This window comes from Leptodactylus fuscus, chromosome 1 (assembly GCF_031893055.1).
Source record: "Leptodactylus fuscus isolate aLepFus1 chromosome 1, aLepFus1.hap2, whole genome shotgun sequence".
Classification (NCBI taxonomy): Eukaryota; Metazoa; Chordata; class Amphibia; order Anura; family Leptodactylidae; genus Leptodactylus; species Leptodactylus fuscus.
In genome coordinates this window covers 160149289-160169312 of record NC_134265.1, presented here as the reverse complement: position 1 = coordinate 160169312, position 20024 = coordinate 160149289, and the positions used below count along the sequence as shown (strand labels likewise).

General features: G+C 39.2%; 1 protein-coding gene across 37 annotated transcripts in view; it reads left to right on the top strand.

Annotated features, from left to right (window-relative positions):
- PTPRD (protein tyrosine phosphatase receptor type D) overlaps positions 1-20024 on the top strand; it is a 1471303-nt gene that overhangs the window by 1431740 nt on the left and 19539 nt on the right. For all 37 annotated transcript variants that reach the window (XM_075278421.1, XM_075278482.1, XM_075278474.1 and 34 more), the window contains 6 exons: positions 3096-3215; positions 4497-4651; positions 12685-12970; positions 13998-14176; positions 17490-17616; positions 19144-19269. In XM_075278421.1, the coding sequence (XP_075134522.1) occupies positions 3096-3215; positions 4497-4651; positions 12685-12970; positions 13998-14176; positions 17490-17616; positions 19144-19269 (993 nt within the window). The remainder of the gene's footprint in view (positions 1-3095; positions 3216-4496; positions 4652-12684; positions 12971-13997; positions 14177-17489; positions 17617-19143; positions 19270-20024) is intronic.

The following is a 20024-nucleotide window of genomic DNA, read 5'->3' as shown; positions in this document are numbered from 1 at the left end:
AAATTAATTGTTCAAAGTACCAAATGCCGAGACCTTTACATTTCAGTACAACGTTGTTTGTATTATTGAAAGCTCTGTAAAGCCCCACATGACTGTAATTTTTGGTCAGTAACTGTCCGCAATTGTGGATCCGCATAGTATTAAGTCTATATTGTCGTGTTGGCACTCCGCGAAAATTTTGTGGGTTTTGGGTTGCAGTTTGGGCACTCGGTCTCTAAAAGGTTCGCCATCACTGTCCTAGAACATAATGTGAATTAACTACATACTGTACAACACTTCTGTCCAATCCACTGTGTTGCTTGTGGATCCTAATCCCCAATAAAAATTAGTGACATCATGGCCCTCTGTTTTCCACAGAATAAAATACATTGTATATAACAATTTGATTCCTTGAGATCAAAGGATGTACAGTGCAACACAGTTTGCCCCTTGGATGACCACTGTCATATGTGAATGAACTGGCAAATGACTGAGCACAGCCTAGCTTTCCTTACAAAGTGTTTTATTCATTTTTCATTATTTATTAATAGATGTGTAAAAAATGCATGTTCTAGCACTTACACAGCATAATAATAAACTTTTGAACTATCCATTCTGAAATACCCGAACTTATGGTCACTAAAGATATACTAGTGCATCTCAATAAATTAGAATGTCATCAAAAAGTTATTTTTTTAGTGATTCAATTGAAAAAGTGAATCCCATATACCGTATATACTCGAGTATAAGTCGACCCGAATATAAGCCGACCCTCCTAATTTTACCACAAAAAAACGGGGAAAATTTACTTTTTACATACAGATTTATTACTTATTGACTTATTGACTCAATTATAAGCCGAGGGAGAAAAATGCATGACATTCTGTTTGTGCTTATGTTAATCCTAGTCGGCTTCAAGCCTATATGGTAATATCCCAGATGTCACGTGGTCTGGGATATTACCATATAGGCCCAAAGCCTGTGGTAGTAGTAATAGCTTTTTACTGCTAGCACAGGCATTGGGCCTGTATGGCAACAGGCTGCTACTGCTACCATGAGGCTTTGGGCCTGTATGATAATGCCACAAATGTCTGGGGCATTATCATATAGGCCCAAAGCCTTATGGTAGCAGTAGCAGCCTGTTGCCATACAGGCCCAAAGCCTGTGCTAGCTGTAACAGGCTATTACTACTTCCACAGGCTTTGGGCCTATATGGTACTGCTGGCATAGGCCTTGGGCCTATTTGGTAATATCCCAGACCACATGACGTCTGACATTACCATATAGGCCCGAAGCCTGCTAGGAGTAACATCGGATCCCGCAGAGGTGAGTAAAACTGTTTATTATTTTCTCTCACCTCCCCTGGGGCTCCGATTATTATGCTCGAGGGTCTGAAAAGACCCCCCCAGTATAATAATAGTGGCAATGGGATCGCGGCCGGGGCTCTGGCCTACTCACTGCCGGCCTCCGCGGCCTATAGTATAAGGTGAAGCGGGGGCGGCAGTGAGCAGGTTTGGGGAGGTTGGTAAATAGGCCGATACCTGCTGGGAATACTCCAGCAGGTAGCGGCCTATTATAAAACAAACAAACATTAAGTTCTCATACTTACTGACCTAGCGCTGCTGCTCCCGCCGCTGCTCGTCTTCTGCCGCCACTGCTCATCTTCTTCTCGACTTCTCGGCTTCTCCCGCAGCTGCTCCTGCGTCTCAGCGTAGAGGGCATGATGACGCCGCCTGTGCTGAGACGCAGTATGGCATCATCGACACACGCGGGGTGTGCGCCTGAGCTAATGTGGCCACATCACCCGGCATGTGATGTAGCCGGGGAGGGGGCCGGTACTAGAGCGGAGGCCCGCTCCAGCTGAGTCAATACGGTCGAGTCAATTATCGTATTGACTCGAGTGGTAATTGAACTGGTCCACAGTGGAAGACATCTGTGGGAGGCCGCTGAAGCAGCACTGCTGCCGATAGGTGAGTGGTGAGGCAGCGCTGTCTCCAGGGCCGCCCCAGCGGCTCCAGCGGCCTCCCACTAATGTCTTTCGCTGCGGACCAGTCATTTGACAATTGAAACTGTATTGACGCAAGTATAAGCCGAGGCACACTTTTTCAGAACAAAAACTGTGCTGAAAAACTTATATACAGTATTACGGTATTATATTGAGTCATTACAAACAGAGTGAACTTTTCCAAGTGTTTCTTTCTGTTAATGTTGATGATTATGGCTTACAGCCAAGGAAAACCCAAAAGTCATTATCACAGAAAATTAGAATATTTTATAAGGCCAACTGTAAAAAAATAAGTATTTAACACCGAAATGTTGGCCAAATGAAAAGTCTGTCCAGTAAATGCCCTCAATACTTGGTCGAGGCTCCTTTTGCATGAATGACTGCATCAATGCGGCAATGTGGCATGGAGGGATCAGCCTGTGGCACTGCAGAGGTGTTATGGAGGCCCAGCTTGTACGATAGCAGCCTTCAGCTCGTCTACATTGTTGGGTCTGGTGTCTCTCCTCTTCCTCTTGACAATACCCCATAGATTCTCTATGGGTTTGAGGTCAGATGAGTTTGCTGGCCAATCAAGCACAGTAATACTGTGGTTATTAAACCAGGTACTGGTACTTTTGGCAGTGTGGACAGGTGCCAAGTCCTGATGGAAAATTAAAATTCCATCTCCAAAAAGCTTATGTGAATATACAGGCATGTGTTTGCAGTTTACCTGAGGAGGAGCTGTCACCAGTATAGACATGTGAGCATACCCCAAGGCTACAGGGTGTCCCTAACAGCTGGTAATATGAGTCATAGAACTGCAGTGGAGTAGCTGCACGGTCATAGCAGAGCAAGTCCAATAAGCAACTGTGGCTGCTACCTCTATTCCAAATGCCAAATGCATTTTCCTAGATCTACAGTCTATATCCTCACACATTCTCCACAAAAAGTTATAGGACATATGCTTATTCAGACTAGCTCATTCTTCTACTGTACCGATTACTGTTCTGTTCACTTATACATATGTCTCAATACCATGAATATTGATGGGGCACATAAATAATAGTCTCGATGTGTATAAAACATGAAATTGTTTATTTCTATTGCTAATAAACTCTTATTTTTTTTGTAGATAAAATGTGACCAGTACTGGCCAAGCAGAGGTACAGAAACATATGGCCTTATACAAGTGACTCTGCTGGACACAGTAGAACTTGCTACTTACTGTGTCAGGACATTTGCTCTTTACAAGGTAAGCCTGCTCTTATACTATATCAGTATGCTGTAATACCTTAGCATCTTCCTTCATATCTGCATAGCTTGTGGTGGACAACCTGAAATCTATGGCCTTGGTGGGAACTGTTATTGCGTTGATATCATTACATACATACTTCTCCATATTCTTTCCTCCTTTGTATGTTTCAATCACGGATTATATCAAGTAATATAATTTTCCTGTAAAGGTAGACAATGTTGAAGGCATGTGTGTGTTGGAGGGGGGTACTGCAAAGAAAGAATGCTTTCAAGAATAGAAGTGTTAATATTTTATTTTTGTCAATTAAGAAGATGAAGTGAATGGACAAAAGAGAAATGTAAATCAAATCTATATTTGTTGTGGAGTCCTCGAAGTGATGGTATGACCACCATGTAGCCCTCATCTGAACATCAAGTCCGGTTGGGATTACATGAAGAGACAGAAGGATTGGAGCAAGCCTACATCCAAAGAAGATTTAGGGAGCCTTCACACGGAGTTTACGCTCCGCTCATTTTGAACATAAACTCGTTCAGAATGAGCGGCGTAAAAACAGATCCCATTGATTTCTATGGGTGTCGGCATACGTGTGCTACCCATTGAAATCAATGGGCGGCTTTTTTCCCTATTGCTTTCAATGTGATACGCGCATATGCCGACACCCATAGAAATCAATGGGATCTGTTTTTACGCTGCTCATTCTGAATGAGTTTACGTTCAGAATGAGCGGAGTGTAAACTCCGTGTGAAGGCTCCCTTACTGTTAGTTCTCCAAAAAGTTTGGAACAACCGTCTTACCAAAATCCTTCAAAACTGTGTGCAACTCCACCTAGAAGAATTGATGGCAAAGGGTGGTCACACCAAATATTGATTTCATTTAGATTCCTGTTTTGTTCATTCACTTTTATTTTATAGAGCATTTTTGCATTTTACGTTGCAGAATTTTTTTCCATAACCCCCTAAACTTTTGCAGATTACTGTATGTTTTATATATATGATGTTAGATAACTAAAGATAAAATTCTGATAGTAATGATATTTGTTATGATATTGATTATTTTTATACATATCTGCAGAGTATAAATGTGGTATAGTTTTACTGTATGTCTACTCAATGGATATCATCAGGTAATAAAAAGGTATTGTAGAGTTTCCGAGAGACTCCTAAAGTTTTACTATGTAACAATATCTTACTCTCTACCATTCCTTGCAAAAAGAAACTTCACTTCTTAAATATGCTTCAGGTAAACTATAACTCTAAAGTTATATTCTCTATTTGACAGAACGGATCAAGTGAAAAGCGAGAAGTGAGACAGTTCCAATTTACAGCATGGCCAGATCATGGTGTTCCAGAACATCCAACACCTTTTCTTGCATTCTTGAGAAGGGTGAAAACATGTAATCCTCCAGATGCAGGGCCGATGGTTGTACACTGCAGGTATAAGTTTTGGGTGTCATTTCATTTATTTTATTTTGTCGACCGATAGACCTACTGAAATACTTTGAAGTACGTGGTACCATGACAGTTGTATAGCTGTCACCTAGGCAGCGGTTTGTTTGTTTTTTTAAATCAGACTATTGCAACAGTGCAAAAATTACAGCTTTATGCTGAAAAGTGAAATGTGGTAAATTATAACTTCTAAACTTCTTATAAACAGAGAATAACAGATAGTTCGCAATGAGAACTCCACCCATGAGCAACCACTGCCTAAATGAACTAGCATATGAAATGAACCCAATAATCCAATATTGTTTTTAAATGTCTTTCTTCAATGCATCTTATGCAACCCATAGTCCTCAAGCACCCAAACATCTTAACCTTACAATGGAGGCTTAAAGAGCTCTACCGAGCTGAGTCATCCATGTGTTCATCTGAGTAGCCTCCGTGTAGCACTACAATACAGTGCTTATGCAATAGGTAAAAGTCTGGTTGACCTAGGTTTCCCAAATTTTCCCCTGGGTTTTGGGAGTTATACATGTAACACCCAGTTGATCACAGCAGAGGCCCCTGTATTAAAATAGTCGTGCTTTGTTTCAGTAACTTTAAGGTATGTTAAATAATATATGTTTATATGCATCTTGTACTGTCTATTTTGTGCTATCTCTGTGTACCATCTGTGTGCTCATGTAGTGCCACCAAGTACAGTAGCACTACATTGCCTAGGTGGTAGATTAAGGTCTGGTTGGCCTTGACTTTCCTAGGGTTATGGGAGTCACATTTGTGGCACTCAGCTGATCATCATAATGTCTACCATTTTAAAGTAATTATGTTTTGCTGACAACCTCTTTTAAGCCCAATGCACATGACTGTAGTTGTTTTCAGTATATTGCAGATAGTACATGGACCCATTCATTTTTATGCCTCCATACACATTTCCGTAGTTTTTACTCATCGGTGTCCAGGTCAGAGAAACTATGCACAAATTATGGAGCAGATCATATTCTTTTCCATATTTGCGACACAGATTCACAGATACAAGTCTTTTTGTGGATGTGTGTTTGTGGGTGACATACTGATGTAATGTGCACATGTAAAAACCACTACAATCGTCTACATATACTCTAAGGTATGTTAATAATTATCCATTTATATATGCATTGTACCACAACTATAAAATGCTAGTGATTTTATTGTAAAAACCTAGAATAGAAGTGAATCCATTGGGATCTCAAACACAGATAACATATATGTGACCATGGCATATATAGTGCATATGAACTTATCCCATTCCTGGCAAACCTGCAGAAGAAACAGTATAATCCAAAGAATATTTATATCAGGTTTCAGATTCATTTGGAAAGTATGAAGCTGCTTTGCTGTATATTAAGGGCAGCTATTATCTGAAGAATATTATCACAGTTTGGTGAGAGCTTGGCTTTCAGTTTTCTTCCAACATCTGTTTTCACTTTGATAGTACAGTACAGTTTTATTCAATGTACATTAAGCTATTTCATCTGTGTGAATTCATGTAATAGGCTATTTTATTTGTGGGCACACACTGCATCAGCAAGTCTTTGTCTACTCATCAGATCTTTGTAGAAGGTAGAGTTGATCTTAGTGACTGCACTTCTTTTGTACGCATGTGATTGTGTTATATCAAAGCCAGCAGCTGTCCGCAATGAATTCTGAATGAGCATTACTGGTGAAGAAAAGAATTTGACCATCTGCAGGAAATTTAAAAATGTTTTTATAACCCAATAACGGGGATCTGGACAGGGGTAGAACTGAGCTTTCCCAGCTGTACCTATATCCCTTACACTTAAATGTCCATACAATATCCTGAAACATGTCATGCTCAGCTGGGATCGAAAATATTTGGGCTACAACCAAAGGCAAGTCATTATTTTCAACATCATGCAATTGTTTAACTATATTAAGTTGCGCAAAAGCAACACTATGTAAGATTTGGTAAGTGTGTTAGCAACAGATGGTGGACACAACAACCCTTAAAATATACATAGAAAGAAAGTAAGTAAGCAAGAAAGCCTATGAAGTAAAATACTTTCCCACAGAGGCCTCTAGATGAGATCTATGTTAGTGTTGGCCCGGGCCAGTCTTTAAAATGTAATAAATAAACTCTGCCTCCCCAGGTAATGTTACCAGTAAATACTCCATTGGGGAATCGCTCTTGCAAGAGTGGATACGGTATATTTCTGATTGACAGTAAGACTCAAATGTAATATTTCTGATTTATGACTTCAGGGACTCAAAGATATTACAAAGCTAGTTCTTGGAGTTCATCTGATAAATAAAGTGAGAATTATCAGGTTTGCTGCATACAGTAATGATAACATTTTCACATGTATTATTTATGGAAAGGTCCAGATTTAAGCTACATCTGGTAACATTTTCGCTCATATATTGTGCAGTACCTATTTCTCTGTACCAAATGTACCCAGGAGTTTTCTAGAATGATTTCATGGAACTAAACTATTTTGAATGGAGTCTGTCACAGCTAAACTCAACAGCCAACCAGCAACAGTGAATTGCAGGGGGATATTATGCTGAGCACCACCACATCTTTAGCTATCCCAATATATGTGTATGATTTCCTTAAAAAAATACATTTTCAAAAATGTGCAATGGAAGGGGGGGGGGGTCAGATTTTCAAGCCTAAAGACTTGGAGGTTCTGGTACAACTTATTGCATATTTCTGAAAACATCTATTGGACTGTCTAAAGGTAGGGTATTGTTCAGTATAATGTCCCCAACAAATGTACTTTGGTCATAACCAAAGTAATACCCTGACTTAAACTATCTCCTATTAAGGATAGACCCTTTCAGTTAAAGACAAGAAAACCAAAATATAATACTATTTCATGTCAAAAATCCAGATGGGGCCCCTTATTGTTTGGGTACATGTGGTCATCCTGCCCCAATCATAGATTACCTAGAACGTGTTTACTTATCTGCTCTTCTCATGCCATAGAGCAGGGGTGCCCAATACGTCGATCGCGATCTACTGGTAGATTGCAAAGGACGTATGGGTCGATCGCGGGATGCAGGGATCCCCGGTGTCTGCTTCTTCACAGTGCAGGCTGAGAATCATCTCCGGACACTAGCAGGCGGGGCTGCCACAGCCCCAGCCTGCCAGTGTCCAGAGATAACTCTCAGCCTGCGCTGTGAAGAAGCAGACAGCGGGGATCCCTGGGCGGCCACAGAACGCCGCTGTCTCCTGCTGTCACGATCCGCATGGCCCTGCCCACAAGCCCGCCCGGTCCCGCCCATAGGCCCACAAGGCCCCGCCCACATGTCAATCTCGGCCCCGCCCACAGGCCCGCCCCCGCCCTAGTAGATCTTTTGCCTTGGTCAGCTAATACGTAGCTCACACGCTGAAAAAGTGTGAGCACCCCTGCCATAGGGTAAAAGAGGATTGCTTTGATGCCTGGGTTGCATTGCCTTTGGAGAGTGCAACCCTGTACAAAATTTCTATACAGGCAAACAATATACTTCACCAGGTACTGGGTCACAGTACAGAAAATATAAAACAAATATTCTGCAGCACAAGGACATTACATACAGCAAAGGTAGCATGAAGGAAGAGGGGAATACAGACAATAACATATCTGAATTCACACATGGCCTGCTTTTTTTTGCAGAAATTTCTGTGACTGTCCCATTCATCACAATTGACACTGCAGTAATCCATGTGGGTGCCACCAAAACAACATAATTGAAACTGATTCTCCATTACAAAAATTTCTGTAACAAATCTGCTGTGTGTGACTTATCCTTATGCCTGGGCTTTTTAAACTGCTGAACAGAAATTGTTCTTTGAAAATTGTTTAAAGAGGACCTTTCACCATATCTGGGCACAGGCAGTTCTATATACTGCCAGAAAGCTGACAGTGCGCTGAATTCAGCGCACTGTCGGCTTTCCCGATCTGTGCCCGGTGTGAAGAGCTTACGGCCCGGTACCGTAGCTCTTCTATGGTCAGAAGGGAGGGGGCGTTCCTCCCCGCTCCACAGTACAGCGCGATAGGCGCCGCGAGGCAGAAGGACGTCTCTGGCTAATGGTCAGAAACGCCCTTCTGACTGTAAAGCGCTACGGTACCGGGACCGATAGTGCTTTACACCGGGCACGGATCGGGAAAGCCGACAGTGCGCTGAATTCAGCGCACTGTCAGCTTTCTGGCAGTATATAACACTGCCTGTGCCCAGATATGGTGAAAGGTCCTCTTTAAGGCAACTGTTTGTTGCAGATTTTACTGTGGTTTTTTTGAGCCAAAGCCAAGAATGACTAGAAAAGGAATGGGAAATCTATAGGATGTAGACGTTGTATTCTACATTCTGCTCAATCCACTCCTAGCTTTGGCTCAAAAAAATGCAGCAAAATTTTCAACAAAAAAACGTGGGGCATCAGGCTTTGATAACTTTCAGGGCTCAGGGGAGGTTAAAGAACATTTCCAGGTTCTATTAGGTGTCTGCAGATGATATGAGCTCTCTACATTAATAAAGTATGAGCAACAATTGCTGTTATATTCACTGTAACGTCACACATTTAATATACAGTCTTGTTAAGCATGCACACTCTGGCTTTTCACACATTTACAGTTGAAAGACATTTACTGTTGAAATTTATAAACTACTGCTCCCGTGCATGTAAATTTGTCAGAGTAACTGTAATGTTTATGTTGTTCCCGCCTGATCGTGACAATTGACAAAGCCTCGGCTGTACTTTACCGAGCAATGCGATATTGCTCCTACAGAATGAATCATTACTATGCATACCAGACTTTGGTAAGACAACTTGTTAAAAATGATTACTGTGTGAGGCAACAGTAATTCGAGACCACAATCCCTGTGGTTTTCTCCCTTAATGATCAGATAACAGTGACTAATGCCATTTCTGGGTTACTGCAGCAAAAGTGTAAATGTCATCCTGGTATGTCACATCTTATTATGTGAGATCTCTTTGAAGCCATTAGTAAAGGTATCTGTTAGCATTTTCATGGCTGTAGCAAGCAGTCTTAATTATGACACTGACTTGCGTGAATTCATATTAGAGCACTCGGAGGATCTGCACTTAATTAAGATGCTATTCTTTTCAGCTCCTGTTATCGTTTCATTAGGCTCTTTAGTGGGCAAGTAACACAAAGTAGTATTTAGCTTTGAAACGTCTAGTAAGAATAAAAAAGCATTTCTGGATTGAGGGTTTTTTTTTTTCTGATTAGCAAATTCCTGGCCATATGTTTTATGGAGATCTAATAGATAATTAATGCCAAAGAAAAATTGGGAGTATTATAATGGCTTATTACCTTCACAGCTTTGTCAACTTGCCATTGAAATAACAATGCCTCTTTTAGAGGTGGCAATCGAGGGTGCTTATTAAAATATGATGCATAGTTCATTCACTGTCTGTAGAGTTATTTGTAAAGACATTTGGCCCAGGATCTAATTATTTGTGAAGTTGCCTCGCTCATATACAGTATCATTGAAAAGAAATTCATCAAATTCCAGCACAATCTGTTATAATATCAGCTTACTTTAAAAAAAAGTATATTCAAAGACAGAAATATTCAGAAATTTTCTAGAATATTGTAATTGACGACTATCAAATGCTAAAATGCTCTCTATGTACTCTATGTTTTGACATATACCAATAGTCTATGCTACTGAATAGTTTTCACATGTGAAATGGCACAATATTTAAGCCTCTTATTTGGCATATTTAGAAATAGTCTAAGGAAAATAGATATAATAGTTGCAAAAAACTGGCATATGTAACCCCTCATTCACATCTGGTAATCCATTCGGGGGGGGGGTCCGGTAATCCAAACGGAACACCGAACGCATTTGCAAGCACTGTGCAGCAAAAGCACACTGACCCCATAGACTATAATGGGGTCCATGTGCTTACCACGAGATCTCTGCACGTTTCATGCAGAGAGAAAAGTGAAGTACTTTCCTCTCCACATGTTCCCTGCAGTGATCTCTCGGCAAGCAAACGGACCTCATTATAGTCTATGGAGTGCGTGTGCTTTCACTGGCACACCGCTTGCAAATGTGTTTGGTATTCCGTTCGGGGGGTCCCCATGCCGACTCCCCCGAACAGAATACCAATGCAGAAGTGAGCGAGAGGTAAGCCTCATTCAGACCACAAAGCAGTATGCACAAAGTCTGTACAGCACTGCTCATAGGCAGCCTTGATATGAAGTCACATGGTCTATTTCCTGTTGCACAGTTGCTATATGTACAGAATTATTCTGCACTAGAAGTATTACACCCATAGGCATGGGACCTAACTGTAGTAAGGGTATGGCCGCTGACAGCTTTGGCTCAGCTTCCTGTTGTGCAGCCAAATATTGCACTGTTGCCAGTGACTCATTCACTTATTTTAGTGAATGGAGTTGCATTGAGACCCTTAGGGTGTTGCAACCATGACTTCTAGTCACAAAAAAATGAAACATTGTTTGATTTTTTTTTTTTTTTTAAGGTAGATATGGGACCCTTGGGTCACATTGCGCCTCCATTCACTAACACAATTGCAGGATGACACAGCGTCATGTGATGTGAGTCGCAGCCAAAGTTGCTGTGTGTCCCTAGCCTTAAATGGTACCAATTGTATTAAGGGATCCTGATATTGCCACGTGTATTGAAAATTTTTTATTTTCTGGAGGATCTAATTACTAGTAACTAATCCTTTAGACTAAGATCACGTCTGCGCTAGAGTCTCTGTTCTAGACTCCACAGCAGAAACCAGTAGAAATTAGCAGAGAGAAAAGTCCTGTACAGAGGACTGTTCTCTCCACTGGTTTCAGTATAAGAACAGCAGACACCCGGCCAACTCCATTATAGTCTGCAAGGTCAGCAGGTAACTAGAGATGAGCGAGTAGTACTCAATTGAGTAGGTATTCGATCGAGTACCACTCGCTATTCGAATGTAAAAGTTCGATGCAGAACCAGCATTGATTGGCCAAATGCTATACAGTCGGCCAATCAAAGCTCGTTCTTCTCCTACCTTTAGAAGTCTTCTCCGTGCAGCTTCCCCACGGCGTCTTCTGGCTCTTCATTCACTCTGCCAGGCCTTGGGCCTGGCCAGAGCCGACTGCGCATGTCCGCTTGTAGTGCGGGCATGCACAGTCGGCTCTGTCCAGGTCCGACGCCTGGCAGAGTGAATGAAGAGCCGGAAGATGCCGCGGGGACGCTGCAAGGAGAAGATTTCTCGGAGGATCCAGCCCGACCCTCACTTGTGGACTTGTTAAGTATAATTTGATCAAATGTTGCCTACCCCTGAAGCGAGCATTTTCCCCCCATAGGTTATAATAGGGTTCGATATTCGATTAGTCGAATATTGAGGGGCTACCCCAAACGAATATCGAACCTCGAACATTTTACTGTTCGCTCATCTCTACAGGTAACCACTGTTTGAGCATTTGGGCCCTCTGTCGTTCAGATCTCCCTGCGGAGACCTGGACATAGATGTGAACCTAGCCTTACTGTGTAAGAGAATATCATCAAACATATACTGTATCACCATTGTTAAATATCAGATGGAGAACCCGGATGCAGTACTGTATATCAGAGACACCACATGATAGATGGTGTCCTATAACAGCGCTGTGAAACTGCATCATGGCTCACAGTCCTTTCTCCGTGCAGCACTTATGCTTCTGTTATTTTTCATATTCTCACTGTATATCTCATAGCTTAGAACTTAGCAGTGAGTGCAAATATATATATATATATATATATATATATATATATATATATATATATAATATTAAAGAGCATATAATGTTTTAAAGGTATGTTCCTTAGTACAGCGCTTTATTGCTTTATATAGACTAATGCTACTGTTAGCACTGCTAGTATTTAAAGTAGTATTTATTTTACAAGAATATATGGTCTACTCGAACAAATCTCTTCACAGTTTATCTTATTGATGTCTGTAAAATAGTTGCTAAACAACTAAATTAGTTGTCCTTTGGTTTACTTCATTTTATATTTTTGTCTTTTTTCTCTTGTAGTGCTGGAGTGGGCAGAACGGGTTGCTTCATTGTAATAGATGCCATGCTGGAGAGGATACGGCATGAAAAGACTGTAGATATTTATGGTCATGTGACTTTAATGAGAGCTCAGAGGAATTACATGGTTCAAACAGAGGACCAGTATATCTTTATCCATGATGCCCTGCTGGAGGCAGTGACATGTGGAAATACCGAAGTGCCAGCTAGAAACCTGTATGCATATATTCAAAAGCTGACACAAATAGAGCCTGGAGAGAATGTCACAGGGATGGAGTTAGAATTCAAGGTACATATTCACATATTTAGATTATTATATTTCATTATTATTATATATTTTTTTATATTTAGATTTGATTTTAATAAAATGCAAAAACTGGGCCCCGCAGCAAATTAGCAGTGTTGAGGGATTTCAGTCACCAGAGGCAGATTTGGCATTTCTGAGACCCCAAGCAAAGTTATGTCTAAGGGGCCCTTTAATAGTGCCGCACACAGTATTCTGCCCCCTTGAGGGTCTTCACATTTATCTGTCACATTGACTTTAAGACCTTGATGATGCCATGATGTAGTGACTTCAGGAGCTGTCACACGTTATGTACTGACACTGAAAATGTTGGGTGAGGAGAGGTAAGTATTACTAGTGGAGGAGTGAGAGGAGAGGTGAGTATTAATAATAAGGGCTGTTACCTATTAAAATAATCCACTAGTTATTGAGGGGGACTCCTCTGATCTCTGGGGTCCCATACAGTTGCTTTGATTGCCTGGTGGATAACACTGTCCCTATCATTTACAGCATAATGACTCTGTTAGAGCGTGGAGAGTTTTACTTATTTTGTGAGTTTTCTTCCCCTTTAACTTGAAAAACTTAAGTTGAACACAGAATTGCAGTGTGGAGGAAAAAAAGCTTTTGAAAATGGCAGCATGTTAATTTTATCTCCGGAATCACAATAATTTTGCCTGATATCATTAGGGAGGAAAAAACACAACAAATTTTTTATGTATTTTTTGTTCAGCTTTTTAGCTGCATTTCACTATAGCCTAAAAGATTATTTTCAAGGGATGGAAGCAGCTGTTAGGCATTATAAGGACAAGATTGGACAACACATGAGATGTACTATGAGACACTGATCAAGGCCTATGGGGTTAAATTGAGCTCCCAGGTTCCCTTTAAATATATTCTTTCATACCATTACATTTTTTTCTACTGAATATTGTTTAAACTGCTGTTATAGTAATTCATATAAATAAATGTAATATTATATATGCCATGTAAACGTGTGTGTAGTTTCCATATTTAAGCTGCTTCTCTTTTACAGCGCCTCGCAAGCTCAAAAGCTCACACGTCACGATTTATCAGTGCCAATCTTCCATGTAATAAATTCAAAAACCGCCTTGTTAATATTATGCCATATGAGTCTACAAGGGTATGCCTACAGCCAATCCGTGGTGTAGAAGGCTCTGACTACATCAACGCAAGTTTTATTGATGGATACAGGTAAGTGGAGTAAGGTAGAAATGGTTTGATGTGTGTACCACTTTATTTTCCTCTTATGTGGGGTCATTTTCAATACAAATAACATTTCTTTCCATATTATTTTGTGGTTTTAGACATAGTATAAGAAATGGGAATAATCAGTTCAGTTTGAGTGTATTAATGCATATATGATATACTATAGGATATACTTTTTGGAAAACAAGATCATTTTTGGAAAATAAATTCTCCAAATCTATACTCGAATAAAAGTTTTTAAAAATAACCGCATTTAAAGGAATGTTAGTAAATTGTACAGAGCTGCTATTGATTTTCACTACAACTTGCATTTTACAATTATGATGTTAAAACTGGAGTCAAGCATCCATGAATTAGAGAGGAAAATGAACACAAAACCTTTTTCCAGTCCATTTGTAAATGCTTTTTCAATATCAGATCACTATTAAGTTGCCTAAAAGAGAATTTTCTGAGATTCATGTAGATATTCTAGTTCATATTGACTTTCAATATTCTGTTGTGTTGCATGTTAAATATTTATACATCGTGTATTCTACTCTCTTCTAGCATATAAATAAATATTCACATGTTATCACAATCTAATATGGATACAGTTAAGCAACTTGTAAAATGTTGCAGGCTATAATATAGTTTAGTGCATTATTAACATTGTATAAACAGAAAATAATTAGAAAGGGAACAATAAAAACAGTATAAGGGTGGGTTCACACCTGCGCCCCGTCTCCACTTTGTGGGTTTCCATCTTCTGCCTGAGAAACCCTGACAGGAGACAGAAACCCGGCAGTCAGTGTCTGCCTGTAAGCGTCTTCTGGTCTCCGCAGTGAAACCGTTTTGTTTTTTTAACTGGACACAAAGTCCTGCATTTATGACTTTCTGTCCGGTTAAAAAAAACAAAAAAAAAAAACAGTTTCACCGCAGAGACCAGAAGATGCTCACGGGCGGACACTTTGCAAACTCATTCAAATGAATGGGTTTGAAAACTGACTGCCGATTTCCGCCTCCTGTCCAGTTTCTTGGGCCAAAGATAGAAACCTGTAAAGTGGAGACCGGGTGCAGGTGTGAACCCACCCTAAGTATTATGGGTATATATAAGGATAGAACATCCATAACAGGAAAGGGAAGAAAACATGACAGGCAAAACTAAAAAAGAGGTGAGAATAACCATACACCGCACAAAATGTCCACAGTTTCTATACTGTCTCATAATCAAAGAGGTTACTCAGGATTAGAAAACATGACTGCTTCCTTTAAAAAAGAGCGCCACTTCCCCTTCTTAGGCAATAACATTGCGCCGTTGGTCACATGACCATGTTACAGCTCAAGCCCATTTAAATCATTTGGCTTTGACCACGTCTAAGGGTACTTCCAGGTCCTCACTATGACCAGTTTGGCTTCCAAGATTTAATAGCTTTATAGCTTCTAATATATACTAGTGGGTGTAATATACCTTTTGTGTTATTTTTTTGCCTTCTGTTACATTACACTAGCGTCTAAATTATTCTTAAAGTGTGTCATGATAGGATAAGTGTATCTTTCAGAGTTTCCCAATAATACATGAGCTTGTGTTTTGACTGAAGGCCCTGAGACTTCCTTTGATTTTTTTTTATTTTGTGCTAAATATACAAAGGACTCACTTATAGGTCACTTATAGGTAGTCTGCAAGTGTTTGTGCACAGAAAAATGAAGTTTCCAGAATATATTCCGTAAAGCTTTAATAATATCTAGAATTAAAAAATCTCTCTCACCTTTTATAGATTATTTTTACAGTTTGTTACGTCCAGACTTTGTTAATATGATTGATGTGGTGACAGTCATTAATCCTCTGACATTTCTCAACTAAACTGTTTATTAAGTGTTTTATTGTATATGGTGTAAAAGAGAATAGAACTCCCCTTACACCAAGTAAAGAATAATGAGCACGTTCATATAAACCCGTGTTTTAATAATGTAATAAATGGAAAAACAAGTTTACGGTCATATGCTTATAAATCTTGCTCTTTTGTTCAAATTTTGCATTTATTTTTTTTAAATATTAACACCCCAATAGTCTGGAACTACCTATCATGGTACCCAAAGCAGCTTTTCCTGTGTTGCTTCTAATACTGTATGATAAAATATAAAAATAATAATAATGAATATTCAGTGAGCTGTGCCTGATACGGCAGTTTAACCTCATCCACTTAAATAGGTCTGAACTATAATATTACACAGTCATTAGTGAGTAGTAGTAGGAGCATGAAGTGTTACTAGATGGGTTTTTTTTATACTGGCATTAATTCCAGGCCATTATACATATGCAAAAGGTTTACATATAGAACAAGAAAAGAAAAAAGTACAATGAACTGAAACGGAGTCATTGATTGGCACATAGGGAGGACAGGACTCTGTCCATGAGATCTCACAATCTACTAGGTAGGGAGAAGGAAAACAAACAAAAAATGTTTTGACTGCATTAGGTAGATTTCCACCCATAGTTTCTTATACATAATATGTGCATCTACTGTCATGATATGGTCTATACAGATATGAATGTCTACCAGAGGACAACCATGTGGAGACCTTGATCTGCAATATTGAATGCCATCATGTCTTCTCATTGGTCATCAATCTTGGCGGCCTATTATTGATGGTTGTTTAATTGACTGTGATATACCAAAGAGTTTTCTATTTCAGAATGTTCAGAAAAATACATTTTTATATTTACCAAGTTACCATAGAAGTTTCACTGCTGAACTTGAAGTTTTAAATGCTACTACCAGATATATAAACATGCGATTCCTGTTTAACAAATTTGTAACAGAACACCACTAACGTTACCAGAATCAATTCAGTACATAAGGAATAAGTATATGTGTTCTATGAGAGCATGTCTAGTCATAATAATTAAAACCTTATGCAGGGATATAGAAAATTGAGTCTAAATGTAAATAGGTTTCATGTACAATATAATCATAGGCCTGCTTTTTCAAGAATTCTTCCCACTGCTTTTCTATTATTGGATCATTATCCTGAAATGCCCATCTGTAGTCAAACAAATGCCCACTAAGTCAAACAAAGGTCACTATACAACATCATGGTGATCTACAGTAAGTTTGGTCAAATACATCAATGGATGATGATGATGATTGATGTTGTTGGATGTTGCAAAATTGTCCCTAGAAAGTAAGAAAATTATAAATGATACATTTTTATATAAGACCTCCACTAAATGTTACATTTTTCTCTATCGTATGTAGTATACACAGTTACTAGAAGAAGTAGTGTTACATCAGACATCTTTTTTTTTTCTATTAAATAGACAGCAAAAAGCCTATATAGCAACTCAAGGTCCCTTGGCAGAGACAACAGAAGACTTCTGGAGGATGCTATGGGAACATAACTCAACTATTGTGGTTATGCTCACAAAACTTAGAGAAATGGGCAGAGTAAGTATCAAGTTTTAATGCTTCATATTCACGTTTTCCTTTGTTGAATGCTTGTTATTCAGTGGTTCATCAAATTACAGTGTCAGTCTACCATAGTAGGTTGAAACTATTGTAACTTAAAACCACACTTCTATGGAAATTAAAGGGGGTTTTCTGGGCAATATATATATATATATATATATATATATATATATATATATATATATTTTTTTTTTTTTAAAGGTATGTAAGTGCTAGTAATGGGTAAATAAGTGCACCCAAATACCTTTAGCAGTCTATCTGTATCTAGAAGGAAAGAGTGTTTTGTTTTTTTTAATTAAAGGGGTTAGGATCTTCTCTAGGAGATGGATAATGGAGAGAGGATGGAGTTAATGGATGCTACAAGCTGTCATCCAGGTGGTTTCTTAAAGGATTTATGTATTTTGGGGAGGACTTAAAAACTAGAATGAAAGGGTGGGGGTTTAGTAACAAAGTCTGGTTCTATCAGGCCTTTGTTGACATAGGTATCATGGATATTGGTAATGTTCCTTGAAATAGTATGTGGGGTCTGTTTGTAATTATCTATAGATGGATGCATCTGACAGTTGACAGTGCTTCTTGGATAAAATCGCAGCGGTCCATTATTACAATTGCTCTGCCGTTATCGGCCAGATTGATTATTATGTTGTTGCTTTGCTTGAGGGATTGTAATGAGCTGTATTCTTGTGAGGAGAGGTTCTCACGGTAAGGATAATCATCCGTATGATACTTCTGTAGAATGGATGCAATATCACATTTCATTAGATCAATAGTGGCCTCTGTGCTATAGTAGATCCTAGGGGATTGAATGTAAAGGGTACTGTACTAGACCTGTAAAAGTAGTGATGGATTGGTTATGTTATGGCCTTTGTTTTGCACCTAGCTTGCCACTTTCCTCAAAATGGTGGTTGGTGGCAGACCCTGCCAGATTTATTATGATTTACATAGATTATGCCAGAAATATATACCTTCAAAGAACTGCCATAGATTTCTGTTTAGCTACACAGACCCAAGAAGACCATGTCATAAATTAGGCCCAAACTCGAACAGAGTCAAAGAAAAGCTGCCAGTCAGTCTCCCAAAAAAGTCCTACTGCACTTACTGAACCCCATGTGAACAGCGTTAGAGCCCAGCAGTTTTTGTGCAGCTGGCCAAAAACTGGGCTCCAACGCTGTTCACATGGGGTTCAGTAGGTGCGGTGGGACGGGTCTGGGTGAGTGATTGGCGGCTTTTCCTTGACTGTTCCTTATATCAATGGCAAATTTAAGCAAGAGAAGTGAGCATTGCATTTAAATTAACAAACTCCATGAGGGCAGGAGTTGTTCATACCATGCATGGAAAACGCTGGTTTTGATTTATCAGCTACAAAGTTTTTTTAAGAATGGGTGCCAGTAGATTATAATTGTAAGCCATCAATGGGTCCACAATTCATGATTGAAATTGTTTCATCTCATTGTTTAATGGGCTTTAATAGGTTTGACTTTACAGTTGTTACTTTTTTTTTATCAGGAAAAATGTCATCAGTACTGGCCTGCTGAACGTTCTGCCAGATATCAGTACTTTGTAGTGGATCCAATGGCAGAATATAACATGCCACAGTATATCCTACGGGAATTTAAAGTAACAGATGCTCGGGTAAGATACCTTTCCACTACTTTGTAAAGATAAATTCTACTTATTTACTCTGTTAGTGTAACCATATTTATTCAAACAATATTCATATTTTTTTGCAATAGTGAGTTGGGAAACATTTTTAGGCTAAGACCTCACACAGTGCCTTTCACAGAAAGTCCGCAGAGTTTTCATCTGAGGACTTTCTGCTTCAATTGACATGCTGCGATTTTAAAAAAAAGCAACGGTTTTGGAAATTGTAGCATTTCTGTTGAGCATATTTTTCTGTAATATGTGGATGGGATTTGCTTTGAGGAACTGTAAAACACTGTGGCGTTTACACCACATGAGGCCCCAGCCTAAAACTCCCAAATTTCATGTCCCATTATTACATAAGTAAAGGTTATAATTTTGAACATTTTTCATTAAAGTTGTAAAAGTTTTCTGGTAGAGAATCCTACTTTTTCCATACTGACGTTTTATGAATTCACAATTTACTAATATACTAAGAAAGTTTGGATATACTTAAAAGGAGTCTGTCAGAATTAAAAGTTGTTAAAAAACTAATGACAGTACCTTGTAGGGCTGTTTCTACACTTTACTAAGATGTCTTTTTTATTATGCATTGCAGCTCCATTTTCATAAAAAATATATTCTAATGCAAATTAGCTGAAATAGGCTTCAGGGTTGTTTCTTCTCCTGTTGGGGCTTCACATTCTGCTCTAGATAACTGCCCCTAACTGCTGCCCAGTTCCTCCCTCATTTGTTTGAGTGACATC